Source organism: Trachinotus anak, unplaced genomic scaffold, assembly GCF_046630095.1.
Source record: "Trachinotus anak isolate AG129_WGS33_773 ecotype Australia unplaced genomic scaffold, CSIRO_AGI_Tana_v1 ptg000021l, whole genome shotgun sequence".
NCBI classification, from domain to species: domain Eukaryota; kingdom Metazoa; phylum Chordata; class Actinopteri; order Carangiformes; family Carangidae; genus Trachinotus; species Trachinotus anak.
In genome coordinates, this window is record NW_027273872.1 from 14,070,362 (window position 1) to 14,088,397 (window position 18,036).

General features: G+C 41.0%; 2 protein-coding genes across 3 annotated transcripts; one reads left to right on the forward strand and one right to left on the reverse strand.

Moving 5' to 3' along the window:
- Positions 1 to 3,033: 3,033 nt before the first annotated feature.
- LOC139605510 (signal-transducing adaptor protein 1-like) lies at positions 3,034 to 10,082 on the forward strand. Its single transcript, XM_071457035.1, has 10 exons — positions 3,034 to 3,389; positions 3,975 to 4,046; positions 4,290 to 4,406; positions 4,695 to 4,751; positions 5,273 to 5,475; positions 5,764 to 5,895; positions 6,905 to 6,974; positions 7,564 to 7,666; positions 7,755 to 7,943; positions 8,070 to 10,082. The coding sequence occupies exons 1-10, from the start codon at positions 3,288 to 3,290 to the stop codon at positions 8,210 to 8,212; spliced, it is 1,188 nt and encodes a 395-aa protein (XP_071313136.1). The 5' UTR covers positions 3,034 to 3,287; the 3' UTR covers positions 8,213 to 10,082.
- On the reverse strand, positions 9,862 to 17,938 carry ankrd13d (ankyrin repeat domain 13 family, member D). Of its 2 annotated transcripts, none has more exons than XM_071457034.1 (16): positions 17,046 to 17,938; positions 16,800 to 16,932; positions 16,595 to 16,719; positions 16,271 to 16,316; positions 15,743 to 15,886; positions 15,439 to 15,628; positions 15,058 to 15,124; positions 14,669 to 14,750; positions 14,360 to 14,421; positions 14,128 to 14,258; positions 13,872 to 14,029; positions 13,409 to 13,522; positions 13,024 to 13,196; positions 12,723 to 12,802; positions 12,022 to 12,255; positions 9,862 to 10,409 (listed from the first exon to the last, which is right to left on the reverse strand). In XM_071457034.1, exons 1-16 carry the CDS (start codon positions 17,127 to 17,129, stop codon positions 10,346 to 10,348), a joined length of 1,887 nt encoding a protein of 628 aa, XP_071313135.1. In that variant the 5' UTR covers positions 17,130 to 17,938; the 3' UTR covers positions 9,862 to 10,345. The 2 variants fall into 2 exon arrangements, with proteins under 2 accessions (XP_071313135.1, XP_071313133.1); XM_071457032.1 differs by having other exon boundaries at positions 16,800 to 16,935; positions 17,046 to 17,937.
- Positions 17,939 to 18,036: the final 98 nt, after the last annotated feature.

Sequence of the window (18,036 nt, forward strand, 5' to 3'; positions counted from 1 at the left end):
ACTCAAAGGACTGTTGTGTTTCATCTCCACTTCTACGCCCTTACTGTGTCACTGTTTGTCGTTCCTCCTGTCTTGTGCCCTGCCTCTGCTGCATTACTTATGTGATGCTGTGTATTTTGCTACCACCAGTCCTGTGTGCGTTTATCGCATACTTCTCAGTGTTGGTGTTTTACTGCTCATTTTCACCAGAAGAAAGCCAAACACACCCAGTTTCACAAGTAGAGACACTCAGACACTGACAACAGGCTTTAATCAATTGGCTTTAAGGCAAGACTATTTGACTTTTGAAAGAAAGGCAACATATTCTTACTTTCACAAATGACATGTTTAATGTATAATCCATAAAATACACCTTTGTTTACTTCACTACACTCAGGGGTTTTGCCGTTACAGCCTTATTTGTTCTGGTATGACATGTAGCTGACGGTGCGTAGTGTTAGCTAACAAACTTTAAATAGATATTGCTGTATAACTGACAATTTGCTTAATGCGCACAAGAGAAGTTTGGTAAAGGAAAATAAATAAGACAACAAAATAACAACTTCAAATATATAGTTCAAATGTACAATTACAAATGTGTGACTATAACCTAAATACTTTTGTTAAATGCACTGAAAAATACTGGTTGGAAGTTAAGTTTAAGACTTTAATACATATTAGTTAACTGTACACAAAATGATTAAGTTTAGTCACATCGTTTGTGTTGGAAAACCATTTATATATATTCACAACAATGGGTGTAGTGCTATTTGTTTAAGTACTGGAGCAAACTTCATAAGTTTCTAATTTTCTAAGGTCATCTAACTACTGTTCCTACAGTGGCACATTTACATACATTATTCAACTGTAACTGTCCATATGATAAAATAATTTATGAATAATTAATTAAGTCATCATGTTGCAACTCATTTATTTACAAAAAGAACAGGTTACAGTAATAGTGCCATAGAGGATAATGTCCATATTGTCTCATTTTCTTATTATCAGTCAAATGAGTTAAATTATATAACAGACTGGAGCCAATAATAAAGCCATTTTGAATCTGCCTTTCACAGAGAAACATGGTTTTCTCATAAGTGCAAAGAACTAAGACATAAACGATGCTAGGATTTTACATTCCAAGTTGTTACTGACAAATTAGAGACTGTCCTGTAAAAAATGAGCCCATTGGTCGTCGGGGCAGCAGGTCATTTGTGACCCACAGCTAGGTTTTTTTGTTAGGAGGCATATAGTGTCTGAAGTGATTATGACAGGAGCAAAAGGAAAAGTACCGTGACGTAGTTTATAAGCCAACAAAGTCCACATCAGAAAGAGGTTGTGGTTAATGAATGTGTCAACAAACCCCTGGAATATGATTCAGGAGAGCGGCGTTTGATTCCCATAGCAGCTGTTTATGTTGTTTCTATTATTTTTGGCAGGAGGCTGCGGTCCTTCAGGACCAAAACCTCTCGCCACAAAAATAGCTTCTTCCCATCTGCTATTAGCCTCATCAACAAGGCTAGAGAGCCCCACTGTTGCTGATCAATTGCACCAATCACCAGAAAAAATTCCTTGTATGTGAAAGCATACTTGGCAATAAAACTGATTCTGATTCTGATTCTGATTCTGATTCTGATTATCCATGATGTTTGACAAAGTTAACAACATTGTTATTATTGTAACCATGACAATGAAGATCAACAAGGAGGAATTACTAATTTGAACCCAAATCACCACCTTTTCCTAAACCTAACCAAGACAGGGACCTTATTTCAGGAGACATTCCCATGGTTTGTATCAGAGGATACAAACCATGGGAATGTATAAATGATACATTGAAAACAAAAAACCTATATGGGTGTTCAGGTTGGAGGAGTTGGAGAATAATTAACAATAAAATATTGTAGGATTTGTATTAATCAGTGATGGCAGCAATCCAGAGAGGTCTCATGCAATTTGATACCAAATGACTTTTCAAAGTTTGACAAGATGTGTAATTTCAGTTGTAAACAGGAAATGGAAATTTGCAAATGAAACTTGAAAATAAGTCTGGTCGAGTGGATGACACTATTATTGCTTTGCTGTTTTTTGTTACTCCACTCATCCACTCCATCAAACTTTCCAGACACATATGGAATGACGATGATGCTGTATTTATTCTTTTCTTCACCACCCACACTGTTGGTGTTCTTGTCGCTGATTTCACAAATCAGTAACAGGTGGTGTTTAGGCAGAGGTTCACATATCTGGTCTGGGTTAAGGTTGGTTCTATTGTGAGGGGTGTTGTGGTTGCGGTGTTTCCTGCCCCTCCATAGTTGGTATGCATGTAAACTAGTTTTGTATGCCGGCTGTTTCCAATAAACTTTTGAGTTGAGTGAGCGAATTAGGATTTAAAGTGTAAGCTATGTAGCTCAGTTTCTCAACTCACTTCAACAATTTGAGTCACATTTTACACTTTTTTCACCGTTTCCACTACAGTTTGTATTCTTTACCCCTTTTCCCTTTTTTTCCATCTCATAATACTACTTCGACATATATACATTAGAAGCAGAAATCCCACTGCAATCTCTAAAGAAATTGTAGTTTCTAGTCTACTGATAAAGTCAAATTCCATTCTTTTTTATATCATAATAAATTTCATCCAAATGTGTCCTGTGTGTGATCAAGATTTGAAAATGTTTTCGTTCTCATAATCTACAATGAGACCATGTTAAACTATAACTATAACTGAATGTTGACTTAAAGAGTAATTCTCATAGGTCATTAGGTTAATTCTCATGTGAGCAATCTCCTATCTGATACTGAGGTCTCATAAAAACCATATCTACTCATACCATTTGTTAAATGCAAGTGTGTGTGTGCATATTTATGTGCACGTGCTTGTGGGCAAACACATGCCTGCATACTTCATTGCTCCTCAGTATGTGGTGTAAAGCCGTCTTTCTTGAGTTATGCTCAGGTTCAAAGTACAAAAGTGGATTTTTATTTGGGATATTTTACACTCAGCTACTTCCTTCTTTATAAATCACTGCAGTGTTTCCTCATTCTCGGAGTCAAAGCAGCACTAAGACTGGAGGAAGAGGTTATCAGTATAGGTTTATAGATTATAATAATCATCTCGGATAAACAAGAGTCAAGGTGGATTCGTCACTGCTTTAAGAGCTGCACAAGGAAACAACACGGAAAAAAACGTTCCTGAAATTCAGCTCAGTTGAACTGTTTATTCAGTGTTAATGACCACACCGCAAGTCAAACAGAAGTGAACTGAAAACTGAGCCAAACCAAGCAAGAGGAGCTTAGACGGAGCGATGTCCATGCAGTCCAGAGTTGTCCACAGGAGGAGGGAAACAATCACAGCTTTGCCTCTCTACCACTCTGGACACCTGCTAAAGAAACAAGGCAAAGAGGAGGTGAGGACAAAGACGGGAAAGATACAGAATGTACATGTGGAGTGGGAGTAAAAATGATCAGGGCTAAAATACGACTCACAGCAGATTAAACAAGTGATAAATGGTGTGAAATTTATGGTAAGAATACGTTTGGTAGAGGTTTTCTGACTCCATTAAATTCAATTTGATCTGTGAGGGCAGTGGCGAAGGAAGTATTCAGATATTTTACTGAGGAAAAATATAAATATTACACTTTAAAAATATAATGTTAGCAAATGTACATAAATATCAAAAGTAAAAGTTCATTAAGCAAAATGATCAGTATCAGCATAACGTTATTCTATTATTGGATAATTATTGATGCATTAACAGATAAGGGGCTGATTTTAACTATACTGATGGGTCATTTATCCATGACAATGTATCACAATCTATAAGATGATACACTTAAAACTAAAATATAGTGAAGTTGAACCATAAAGTTGCAGAAAAACAAGTACTTCAAAACTGTACTTAAGTACACGCACAAGTAAATGCACTTACCTATTTAGCTCCACCACTGTGTCAAGGTGAATGGAAAAATTCAAAATGATTTATGATTTTTAGGATTTCAAGAAGTACTATGGAGAGCTCCGAGGGGCCTGCCTGTTTCTCTACGAAGATGACACACAGGATACAGTAAGCCAATCATTTCATTTTGATAGTTTTACACTTTTCACTTAACTTTACAAGTTATTACAAGGAAGAGTGGGATCTTCATTTACAGATTCTCTGTATGTGTGTGTGTGTGGGTATGATTAATTAAGCAGGTAAAGTAGTGTGTGTTTTCCAAAGAACAGAACACTTATTTTAGATCAACGGACGACCGTGTGGATACTCAGTGATGATTCTCAGATGTACATTGTTTGTTTACTTTGTCAGTACACTGAGAAGCTGGACCTGGAGCAGCTGAAGTCTATGGAGTTGGATTCTCCATATCAGAAGACGACACCAACCGTCTTCAATCTCACCCTGCCCAGAGAAGAGGTGCAGCTGAAGGTGTGGTGCACTGAAACCTGACAGGTTTCTTTCTTTCTCCTCATTAACATGGTTTCAGCCTCAGGTCACCTTTGTTCAAAAACTTGACATCAAAAACATCCGATTTTAAAAAATGATTAAAACGTATATAAGTTATACATTTATAAGAGCCAAGTTAAATCAAATTGACCCCCAACCACAGTCCAGAGAAAATAGTTATAAATATAGAAAATAGTTAATAGTTTTTTGTCTTTCACATATTCTCGTATCGTTTTTGTCTGGGTGTTTCTCGATTGTGTGACTGTGCAGGTGGATAATCCTGACACAGGAGAGGAGTGGAGGTGTTACATCCTGACCGTGGTCAAAGTAAGCAAACACGCAAACACACACACACACACACACACACACACACACACACACACATATACACAGGAACAAATTTACTGGGTTGATGTAGGTCTCTCAGCACAGTTGCGGTAGCTGAGTTCTTGTAATGTATGGTTTTTTGATTCCTTTTGAAAATAGGTCATGGCTATGTAATTCTTTAACAACACACACACAACAACAGGAGATGTGCTGGTTAATAATTAGGCAGCTCAAAGTCCTTTTAGGGACAGACTTCTCTTAGGAATGAAAACAGTAATGACAACATTTATAAATGGTAGAGGTAGAATATCTTCAAATGAAAAACAACATCACGTATAATATTTTACATCATATGACAAAAACTGCGAGTTAACATTTGTGCATCTGTTTTAATTGTGTGGAATCGTTTTTTTTTTTTTCTTTCTTGCTTGTATTGAATTTTTTAAATGTTGCACAGTAACAGACTGGTCGTTGATAGTAATTGATAGTAATAACAAGGAGTAAGCAATGTTTCCTTGTAGAAGGAGATTCCCAGTAAGCTGCAGCTGCTGCCTGGCCAGATATTGCAGCTGAAGGAGACTCTGGGTAAGGAGAGAAGAAGAAATTCCCCGTTGTCACGCCCACCTCTCCCGCCTCGACCAGCTTTCCTGCACTCAGCCTCACCATCCCCCTCCCCTCCACAAGCCAAAGATGAGCCAGACCTCAGCACCCCTGACATGCCTGCGTAAGTTAGAAAGTCTCCAGAAAATGTCCCTCTCCTCTTATCAATACAGAAACAATCCGTAGATCCTCACTTGCAGGCTTTCTGTGTTTAACACAAAACAAAACATGAAAAATAAATCTGAATGGTTATTACAGACAGGGGTTTGGAGCATTTGTGAGGTCACTGAGGGTTAAAACTTTTGTGCTCTCCTAAACCGATGTTGTGTTTTGCTCTCTGAAATGACATACCTGCACCTTTATCACCACCACTGGCAATGAGGAAGTGTTACTTTTTCCTTTATTGCTGCAGGTGTTTCTTCGATGTGACTCGGCAGGAGGCTGAGACGATGTTGAAGGACAACCCGGAATATGGGAGCATCATCCTCCGCCCATCCACCCAAGCCAACAACTACGCCCTGACCCTCAGACAACAGACGCCCAGGTCTGATGATCCATGTACCACTGATTACAGACTAATGCAGGAGGTTATATCTAGTTTACTCTCTTCAATAAATACTACAACTACTAAAAAATACTAAAAATCTTTGGTTTTATTGTTTTTAATAAAAATTATAATAATAATAACTTTATTTGTGTAGCACCTTTAAAAACTGGGTTTACAAAGTGATTTGACAGACACATAAAAAAAGCAATGGTAGTCAAAAGCAGGACCGAGGAGGAGTTACAGACGAAGACAAGCAACATATTACAATGTAGATAAGTAGGGAGCAAAACACATCCACACACGCACGCAAACACAGTAAAAATAATAAAAAGACGATACAGAGACAATAAAAAGATAAAAATGATAAAAGTAAAGCATAAATAGGAATATAATTAAAGATTAAATAAAAATATGACATCACATAAAAGTAAGTCTGTTTGAAGAAGCCCAGCCTTATCTCCCTGGGCAGGTCCTTCCAAAGTCGAACGGGCCCCGCCTGAAGGTTTGAAGCTGCGCCCTGACTTGAATGGGATCAATAATTCTGTTATGTAGCTCAAAGCCAGACTTGGAGTGATGTGATGTATATATGTACATATACATATATTTTGCTCCTGTGAGCCATCAAACACATGTACAGGAGAAGGGTCGACCAGAATTGAATTAACCAGGACAGGAATTATTTTCAAATTTGCACAGCAGTTCATTTGAACTTTGTAATTATGGGGAAATGAACGAGGAATCGTAACCAGGAGGATGTAGACAGAAGTAAAACGGTGATAAATCTAAATGAGACAAGTATTCCAGCAGAATCAACACTGTCTCATTAAGTATCTCATTTGCACATGGATAACTTGCATTTCAGTAATGTCAGTACCTATGAGATGCTACAGTTGAAAAAGGGATCAACATTATGGATACAGTGCTTCTCATTGTGTTTTTGCTCATTGCAGTTATCAGAGGTGCAGTCAGGAGTAAGATAATAATCCTCCTCTTCCTTGCGTTTCAGTGGGCCAGTCACGAAGAACTACAGAGTGTCCTCCACAAACTCAGGGTTTATCATTGAACTGGACACAGCAGTAAGTCCCACAGCTCCTACCACAACTTTTAACTAACGATGACATGAATCAAACGTGGCATTCAGTGATAGAAAATTTGAATGTCAGATTTTTCAGATTAGCTGTTAAACTGCACTGCATGCTCGTTCCATCCGTTCTGAAAATACAGTCTGGAATCCAGATGATTTTTCTCCTCTGCTACTTCTTGATTTCAAGAAGTTATCACAGTAAGATCTCCCACTCTGCAGGGTGCATGTTAAAGGTGCGGCAGTGAATGACTGTGAATGTGTTCAATCCTGTTGAACATGTGAAAGATGAATGTTGACACTGTATATTTTTGATGGTATTAGTGCCTCAGGTTGGGAAAGTGAAACCAATTCCTCTTCCCTATGTTTGGTATTTAGAAAATATGAGACAGGTCTCTTCAGCCACAATATTTGCATTTGCATTGGCCCTTTAAAGATTGTTCTCCACCAAAGTAATAGTCAGATAAAGCCTGATTTTGCTGAATGGTTAGAATTAATGACATTGCCTGGACTCATGAAGTTTGGCCTCATTTTTTAGTGTATAATATATTGTTGTATATCTTCCTTTGTTTTCTTCTCTGTAGGTGACAGTCTCCACCTTGGATGATGTACTTAAATACTTCCTCGAGAAGACAGAGTACCGTCTTCAGCCCTACATGGCATCTCAGCCCTACGACACTCGGATCGGTGAGAAGATCACAGCTTTTAGAAATAGTCCAAGTGGTAAAGGTACAAATATACGGCTCCTAACAGTGTTTATTTGTGCGTTGAGCAGAGCTGTCACCTGTTCCTAAGAGCGTCAGCTCCGCCTCACCTCAGCCTAAAACAGTACCCAAAGCACAAGTGGCACCTATGCTGCGGTCACAAACCAAAGTGGAGCTTCCGCCCCTTCCAAACAAGCAAGTGGAGAGTGAATATGTGGTTCCTGATGATCACAAGCCTGATGATCAAAAATTAAAGCAAGGTGAGTATTTATTTTAACATCAGTATTTCTCAGAGCTGCTTCAGGTGTGAATTAAGGTGAATGTGAGCAAGATAACTGAGTCTAAATGAGTGAAATATATATCTTTTTTTTTTTTGTCTAAACTAGTTCAGCTGAACAGTGAGCTTCGTCAAGCTTTAAAATTACGAAGGGAAAAGACTGCAAGTGACGATGAGGAAATGTATGAGAACCAGTCCAGTGAGAAGCCCTCCTCCTGCACAGTGCAGTGGACAAAGAGTGCAGTAGTGTGAGTCATGTACTGTTGTTGCTCAGTGAGACCTCACATCTGTTCATATAATGTGTAACTTTCATCTTCAGCTGATGGATCACAAGTTTCCCTGTGGATCTGACAAAATTCTGCCACCTTAGGTGTTTATGAAAGTCAAATGACAAATTTAAATGAATGAAGTTCTTAATCTCTTAAAGCAGGGGTCTCAAACTTTAAATGAAAAAAAAAAACAAAAACATCTATTTCAACCTCAAATCTGTTGTTTCTCTTCTCTTGTACCTGGCACACGGGTCCACCTCTCTCTAGTGCTGTTGTTGCTACATGTTAAATATGAAACAACAACACTACAAGACTAAGTTAATTATTAATTAAGGGTCTGCAACCATGCTAGCAGGTCTGTTAGGCTGTACAAGGGCACAATAGTGCTTTAAGAATGCTAGCATGCTAAAGCTAACTTTCTGATGTTCCTCAACCTAGTTTAGTGTGGTACCATGAACTAAACACACAAACATGGGAATGTCATTAGTTTTGCAGGTATTGAATTGGAAGAAGTCAACAAGTTAACACTTTGACCTGATGATGGCGCTGGATGAAAAGTCAGGGGATCCTCAAAGTTTTTACAGGTCATCCTCTGTCTGTAATAAATGTCTTGACAGTGCAGAGAGTAGTTATGAGATGTATCAATAAAAAGTTAGAGGAGAAGTGAGGGCATCACCACAACCATTATAAAAGATCATCTGTGAACCACGAATGCTGAAAATTGCCATGAATATCTGGAGCAAATTTCACGAAAACTCCTCCACTAGATGTAAGGATATTTCAGTCTGGACTACAGTGGTGTAAAGACAGACTAGCACTGCCATCCGTAAAACAATGATACTACCATGGGTGAAAAGTTCATTTAACAGAAGAGAAATTAAAATGTTATAATAGGAAAAGGCTTAATTACAAATTTACCAACAACTTTATTCTGTTCTTGAGGATTGTTTACAAATCACTCTAATAAGTTGTGCATCACTGCTTAATCGTGTACCAAGGTGTAAAGAGAAGAGCGATGAACTGAAAAGCTCCTTGATACAGACAACTTCATGAATGTGATTCAGATAAGCTAGAATATGATTTCAACTAGGGCTGCAACTAACAATTATATAACAAACGCGTTTAACAGTTTAGGCTATAGAACGTCAAAAACTAGAGAAAAACCTCCATCAGATTCCCAGTGTCCAAAATGACACTTTCAAGTTAATCTTGTTGGACCAATGGTATAAATATAACCCAATCTAAGATAATTGATTTACTATCATATAATAAGGTTCTAAAATGTGAGAAGCTCGTAGCAGCAAATGTTTAGTATTTTTTAATAGACATGACTCAGAATGATGGATTGACGGCCAAAACAGTTGCTGATTAATGACTGAACGTTGCAGCTTCAGTTTCAACTTCATGTGATAACAGTTGTCTGTCTCACAGCTTGGAAGCTTATCAAGCTTTCCCAGTTTCTGCTCACTATCTGTGCCTTGAGTGTTGAAGATGAACATAACACAGATGTTGTGTGAACCTCACAATGACTGTTTTTGAAAGAATGATGAAGCTGTAAAAATTTCATGACGTACATATGAATCTTATTTTTCTACCTCTGTTCATAAACGGTGATGAAGAAAACAACCATAATCCAGGATTATCATTTTTCTTTATTTTCCACACATAGGAGTAAGCCAACATAAATGTTTCAAATGTTATAATCAGTATTTTATAAGTTATTCCATTAAAATTGTATTTTCATATGTTTTTATCATTATCATGGATCATGTTATAGGTTTAAAGTTTAAGGATCATTTATCACTCAATAAAGACAGCAAGTCTGTGAAAAATAGTCATTAAAAAAAGAAAAAGACTCTCTCCCTTTTGTCTCCTCCCTCATGTAGTGTGTGTCAGAGTACCTCTTCTTATTTTGTCCCTCCCACCTGTGTCACTCACACTCACTTCTTATATTCTGGTCCTTTATACTCTCCTGTAGCAGCCTCCGTGTGAGAAAGACAAATAAAACATCTGTAATAACTTAATATCTCAGGATTTATAAAATAAAAATAAAACAGAATAATTTAAGAGGATTGTTCCCCAATGAAGACCCGCCTCCATTGCTGCTGTTGTGACATTACTTCTCGGTGAGTGACAGCTGTAAGATCCGCTCTAGCTCCTCCTCTTCCTCCTTCTGCTTCCTACAACAAAAATAAGAAATGAAGCTCATCAGTCAAAGCAACGAACAAATTCAACTTCGTACTTTGCAAGAACAGATTCCCCTTCCTCGCCATAACTCATGTTTCATTTTAAGCAAACAGCAGCACCTCATGATGTTATATAAGAACCATTACAGACATCTAAACTGCAAGCTCCCATTCTAGCATCAACAATGACAAGAGCAAACCACAGCAGCTAAAAAGCTGATGTAGTTGTATTATTGTAATAAGGGCATCTTCATGTCAGACTTCAGGATATAGTTTTCAATAAATGCATCTTAGTGTTATTGGGGTTTAGAGAAGGCGTCTTTGTTTCAATACAATAAACAGTCATAAAAAAACAGAAGTGCTAAAAGTACTGTGTCCTGCAGGTATTAGGAAGGAAGTAGATTCCCATGTAAACACTGTAATCTGAGTTTCCCAGCATTCAACCCTTGTTACAGATTAAAGCGACCAAGGGCAACGTTGTCCTTGAAATTCATCAGTACCTTGTTTTTCAAATTTATGTTTCAAGTTTCCAGAATTTCACATAATTATTCAGCCAAAACATCACAAATCAAAAATCACAAAGAGTGATTTCGGAGACCCTAAAGTTACGACCTCTAAGTTCTTGTTTTGACTAACAGTTCAAACCCAAAAAGAGTAAAGTGTTCAGTTTACTATTATAAAGGAAAAGAGAGCAGCAAATTATTTCATCTGAGACGATGGAACCAGCAGATGTTTGGCTTTCTTGCTTGAAAAATGACAGAAACGATTAATTCATGATCAAAATAGTTGCAGATTAATTTTTTTCAATTGAATGATTATTTGCCTAATCATTGCAGCTCTAGTCGTGATCTTTATTCTGCCATCACTGTATTAATGTGCATAACTAACAGCATTAAGAGATAATGTCAAGAGATTCTTTCCTTGCATCTGGATGTTGGGAAATTTCGACAGCGGATGTTGTTGCAGATGTCGTTTGTCCACTGCTGTTGCAAAATAGAGTTTGAGATGGAGGAGCAGACTGCAGCACTCCCCACGTGTGCAGCCGAGAAAAAAAAAGTTAAATGAATAAAATAAAAAGAGAAGCAATAGAGGGGGAATTTGGAGATCAGCTGGGAAGAAGCAGGGAGGGTAAGTTTTGTAAAGCTCCCACAATGCAGTCTGCAAACTGCTTTTGAAAAAAAAAAAAAAAAGTCTTCATCCTAATCTTCTATCTCTAATGCCGGACAGCATGGGGGTGCAGTGGTGTGTGGGTTTCCTCTGGGTGCTCTGATTTTCTCCCACAGTCCAAAGACATGCAGGTCAAGTGAACTGGCAGCTACAAACTGTCCCCAGATGAGAATATGAGTGTGAGTGATTGTCTGTCCACACGTAGATTAGCCCTGTGACAGGCTGACAAGCTGGATAAAGATAAGCGGGTACAGAGAACTGATAAACGGATGGACATCTTCTCCCTGCTTTCCTTGTGAGTTGTCTTTAGCTGTACTGCATCTGAAAATGATTACTTGGCATTTGTTGTTGAGCAAATAACCACCAAGTCAAGTTCATTCCAACATGAAGATTTCATCTCAGGTAACCAAACACGTCACATGCTTCCTCCCCACTTCACCTGTCCAGCTCTTCCTGCTCCCTGCATGACAGCTCCATGGCGATACGCAGCTGCTCGTCGAAGCTCGTTGCCACACCAAAGTGTCCTGACAACTGGGGGTCAGTCACCGTGCTGTAGGAGAGTGGGGAGTTGGCGGTGGTGTCCAACGGGGAGACAGAGGGGGGCTGACTGGGGTCAGCCGTGTCCTCTCCCTCTCTGCTGGCCAGAGAGATGGACAGAGACTCCTGGATCGCCCTGAGAGAAGAAGGAAAAAAGGGATCTTAAGACTTAAACTGAAGTCCTCTTAAACAAAGAAGGGTATCTTAACAGGAAAACTTCACTGCTGGGCTTCATTACAGGATGACTGGGAGTCGCTGTTCCCCAGAGAAGATGGGAAGAAAGAGCTAATTACTGAACTCTATCTAGAAATGTTTAATTAAATTACTTCACAAGCCAGAGGTTTCGCTGAATAGGATTATGAATAGGAATAAAACCTCATGATGGTTTTACAGTAACAACTATAAAAGTACAACATTTAGAGAAAAAAATTGAAAAGAAATGACATGGAAAAGAATTTGTATCTATCATCAGATATACTGAATTGATGGAGAGCATATTACTCAGAACAGTAGCGTTCATCTAGAGTCCTCTCTCCAGTTTGAGCACAGTAAACCTGCCTGCAATGGTTTGCAAAGACAGGTGAAATCTGACGGTCAGCTCACCTCTCCAGCTGAGAGTCCTCCTCATACAGTGGAGACTGGGGAACCGGACGGCTGTTGGTCAGGGCCTCCCAGATGGTCACCTATAAACCAGAAATAAGACACACTTCAACTGCCTTTTTCGTGTTGTTGTAGTACAAATTTTACAAATGTGGACGAATAAAAAAAAAACAAAACTGTTCCATCGGGGATTTGTACAGTTTATCAGTTTGTTCTGACATGTAACTGTGAAGTTCCTACAACTCTCTTCTCCAATTACTGTATGAACTCTTAGACTTAGACTGGTAACAGGTCTCGCTCTGACCTGGTCACTCTCCGTGCCGGCGTCCAGCAGGCTCTGCTGGATGGCGAACTGCAGCAGGTTGTCATCCTCGTCCCTCATTGGCTCGCTGCGGCCCGGACCGAGGGTGGTGTAGTCTGGAGGGGGCTCAAAAACCGAGGGGTCCACCTCACAGTGAAAGGGGGAGGGGGACTGACCTGGTTGAAGACGGGTTACATCGTTACTGTGGCTGGAAGATAGATGCGTATCGTTTCAGAAACCCCCTCATACCAGTGCTCTGTTTGGCAACTACTAGACTGACTGAGCAGGTGATGGTGAATGCTGGACCCCAGGAAGAGTAGTGGATCCAGATAAACAATCAGCTCTTTTAACTGCGTCTATGCAAGTGTATGTGTGAGTCTATAGTTACCAGCTTCTCCGGAGCTCTCTGGCTTGTGAACCGTCACAGAGCTGACCGGCTCGTCGCAGCCACACAGGTTACTGAACGTCACTCTGGCATTCAACACGTGAAACAGGGGGATCTCTGGAAGACAGGCAGCAAGTTGGAATCAGACAAGACCAGCATTGTAAACATGTCTCTTCAAAAAGTTTATAAAAGAGGAGGTAAAACCACTGGACAATTTGTGTTTTCTTTTTGACTGGTTTAAATGGTTGATCATTGTTGCAGCACCAGTGGCCATTTACAATGAAAACATTCATGAATGTAAAAAAGTGTAATGCTTTAGTACAGAAGTATGGCTGCAGATCAACAGGCCTGGAGCTGGTCTGGAACCAGCATTTTGATCAAAATGTGGGCTTGTTAAATAACCTAAAGACATCCACCTAGCTACCCACAGGAAACGACCCACACTGAGTTGACCTCTCACGCCCACCTATCTTGATGGGGAAGCCTGGCGGTAGGCGCAGGGTTATGAAGTCACGCAGCTTGGCAAAGTGGGCATTGGAGATGGCCATGAGGTCGATGATGGGCGTCACCTGCTCGGCCAGGGACAGAGGGTGAGTCTCACTCAGCCACAGAGTCGCTTTGAACCTGGAGAGAGGCGGCGAGAAGGGTCATTTAACTGCTACTGATTTGGCAACACACATATATCCATTCTGTGTGTCTATGTTGTTGTTGCTTTACCACACCTCTGGACTTTACTAGTAAGCTCAATGGGACGTCCGATGTCCCGGCCATTCAGGTTGAACTCTGGGTTGAAGTATTCGTCAGCTGTGATGGCTGTGGGGTTGTGAGGGCTGGCACACTGGGACACATTACTCTGACAGAAATACAGAGAGGCCGTCAGGTGATGCTATTAATCAAAGGAGGCTGCAGGTGGTGTGGGTGGATGCGATGCACAGGTACTGTGGAGATTCTTACCCCATTGTGAGCTGTATGCTGCTCAGCAATCCCCAAGAAGGACTGCAGAGGAGTCTTCGAGCCTGAGTGCAAACAATGGAGAGAGACCATCATCATCATCATCATCATCAACTTCAAACTTGTTTTTAACCTAAAGTCTCTTTAAGTAAAGTACTTAAAGTTTGGATTATGAGTCACTGTTTAATCTTGGATCTAATGAGCCCCAGTCATATTTCTTTGTAGTTATTTTCTGGTATAAAAACAGTGGTTTTCAGGTGAGGACCTACTTGCATTTCTTTCCCACCACTACTCGTGTGCTTGTCTATTCACCTTTGCTTCTTGACTTGTCCTGGTCTGATAGATGCTCTGTCCTTGACCGAGTCACCAGCTCCACATTGGTAGCACTGTAAACCTGGAAACACAGACAGACACTTAATTTTAGTAATTTAGTATTTTCAGTCTCATGAGTACAATCCTGAATAAACAAAATGTGGATGTTTACCATTTTATTAGTGTATTCAAAACGATGTGCTTTTTTATTCTTAGTAGCAGATAATGAAATCAATCATCTTTATTTATCCCTGCATTAATCTTTGTCAGGACAAATTAGACAATGCTGAATAATTTGTGGTCTCAGAAAACGTGACCACCACATGTTTCGGCTAGCTTTGCTACTCCGGGAAAACCATCTGAACTTGGTTGGCTTGGCAGTCACTTACCTTGGCTTCGTACCCGCTGACCACCTCGCTCTTCTCAGAACGCCAGCCCCAGATTCCCGACTTGTTCCTAAGCAAGCAGAGAGATGAAGTAAGGGCTCATGGCACAGAGGTTATCAGTGTATTATATAGTGTATATTAAACTAACAAGGTTAAATCTCCATGACATATTACATTACAAGCGTTAAAGTTTTCTCATTCCTAAACAGGGTGGAAAGCCTCAATCATAACAGAAAAAACCCAAACTAATGAAATACTTTGATGGTGAGTTAGCAGCTCTATAAAGCCAAGTGAGGCAGATATCTGCACATGGCTTGCAAACAAGCAAATTAAGTGTGATCTCGATCAAACAATTCTAGTTTGCATTTCTCTCTGTGTCGCTACCGTTCAAAGGCAATGTTGCGTGTGTTGAGGTGCGTGGAGACGATGGGCGACGTCAGTCTCTGCGCTGTGTTCTCCTGCGACGGCTGCATGGCTGCCAGGAGGGAGGGCGCATCACGAGGGGACAACACGAGCGGCTCTGTGTACACCACCTGTTTCTCATGGTCCACCTCCATCACCACCGCTCCATCATCTAAGAGGCACAGAAAATGTTGGTATGAGAGAATGATTCACAGAGTGGTCTTGAAGTATTTCATGGAATTAAAATCATCCATCCACCCATATGCTCGGAGCATTTAGTACACACCTCCACCCTTGAAGATATAGCTGCGTCGTCCTTTCAGCCAGGTCATGTGTTCGAAGCCCAGGAGGGTGGTGTCCACACGGAGGCATGACCCACTCTTCCACACCCGGTAGACGTCACTGGGACACACCTTTGACACCAAGGGCACTGAGAGGAGAGTTAAAGAGGAGGAGAGGCATTTTAGAGACAGCAGACAAAGAGGCAAGAGAGGTCACCAAACACTGAATGTGTAAAAGGTTTCTGGAATATTTAAGTGTAGTTTAGAGAGGGCAAAGTAATCCAGGCCAAAGAAACCACATCACATTACTGAGCATTCCTGTCAAATACATTACAGGCAACACTTCAGGCAGAGTATCTGTAATTTGTAGAGGGTTACATTTGGAAATCAATCTGTCCTGTTTTTTTTTTCCAGACTGAGTACTGTACGTCTGTCAAAGTGCCACTGAACATCAGCTGCTGCTGGGGGAGCTGTCCAACCGCTGCGGTGCTGAAACTGACCTCAGTGAAAAAACATTGATGAAACACACTCACCCCAACTGGTGAACTCCCACTTCATCTCCACATAGAAGTCCCGTGCCTGGAAGAAACCAAGGGCACCTTTTTTTTTTTTTTTAAAAACTTTGACAAAAGTAAAAGCCTTCCATGTTTTCTTACATTTCTGCATCCTGATTTAATACTTGTGTACACATTGGGAACATCCAGTGACCATCTCATCCCCACTGGAAAAAAAAAAAAAAACCTTTCCGCATATCTTTAACCATGCTTTGAGGGGTGGTGGGGGTTGGCTGTGCTGCTCTGTGCAACAAGTAAGGTGTCAGAAGTTTTCATCAGATTAGCACTGAGAGGCTGTTTCACCTGTCTTAGTTTGCTGAGCAGCTCTGGGATGCCTGCCAGTCTCTCAGTGGCACGCTTGAAGTCTCTGTACTGAAGTACCAGCTGAACCAGCTCAGGGTCCCCGGTGCTCACCGCCTCCTGCAAGACTGAAAACACACATCTACATTTAATGACTGTGGTTTGCAGCCCGGAGGCGTGAAACTGAGAGCCACGGCGGAGCACTCACTGGTCCAGCCCTGCGCGTTGCTGTGTGTCGGGTCTGCCGTGTGTCTGAGCAGCACCCGGGTTGACTCCAGGTGGCCCAGACACACGGCCAGCTCCAGCGGGGTGCGCCCCCTCGGATCCAGGCGATCCAAATCCTGCTGCGGAAGCAAACACACAAGCAGCATCAGCGCAATGCAGTGCGACATAACAAACGCATGTCACCATCCACCACCAGCTGCAAAAAAACAAAAAACAAAAAACAACTCACCTCTTTCTTCTGCAGCTCTCGATCGAGCTCCAGGTACTGGTTGTTCCAGACCAGAAAATGCAGAGGAAACGCTTCGTGGGCCATGGCTGTCGGCCGCTTGACAGTTCAACAACAGTAAAGCTGTATTTGCGATATGACTTGGGCAGCGGGCAGGTTGCAGTGACACCACAGCAGACACGGCTGGTTAGCTAGCTAGCTAGCTTGGTGCACGGCGGAAAATGGGTAAACGCTGAAAGCAAAAATGTGTCACTGGAAAAACCAGTCACTAAGTAAATCTATCCGAGTGGCTAACGTTAGGCAGCAAACAAACCAGAGTATTTGTGCGTGCCTATTTAAATTAGTGGGCTGAGTTAGCTCGGCTAACTCAGCCCACTAATTTGATGCAGTTAACGTTAACTAACAGCTAGCTGTGCTAACGTTAGCTAACTGGCTAATAACAACATTGTTTCCTGTTTCTCTTTGCACCTGTTTTCCATTCTGGACAACGCAAGGCAGCTAACTCAGCCGGCCAAAAATTCACCCCCGACCCCGGTCATTGTCTACGATGCATGTGTTATTACAGCAAAAACGAAAGATATGGGTGAAACCGCCGGCTGATGAAGAAAGCTAACTGTCCGCTGATGCAGCACCCATCCCCTGTTTATATCGCAGGGTTGTTACGGTGTCAAAAATAAAGCGAGACACGGCCTTTATCCCTGTTTCACATCCAGGTCACTCGAGTTGAGGGCGTCCGATACGGTGCTGGGGGAGGCTGCTGCAGCTGCAGCACAGTCCTGCCTGGATAACGACCATTAAACTGGACCACATCTGTCAAAGTCAGCTGTGACCCTGTGCAACACCCAGCTTCGTTAGGATCAAGTACATTCACAGCTGCAGCAGCGGTGTGTGTTTGTTTGTTTATTTATTTATTTATTCTGGCGCCGCTTTATTTCCAGGTTATGGAGGGAAGCTGGGTGGAGCCAGGGAAAAGCTGATATTTGATCCAACTGTG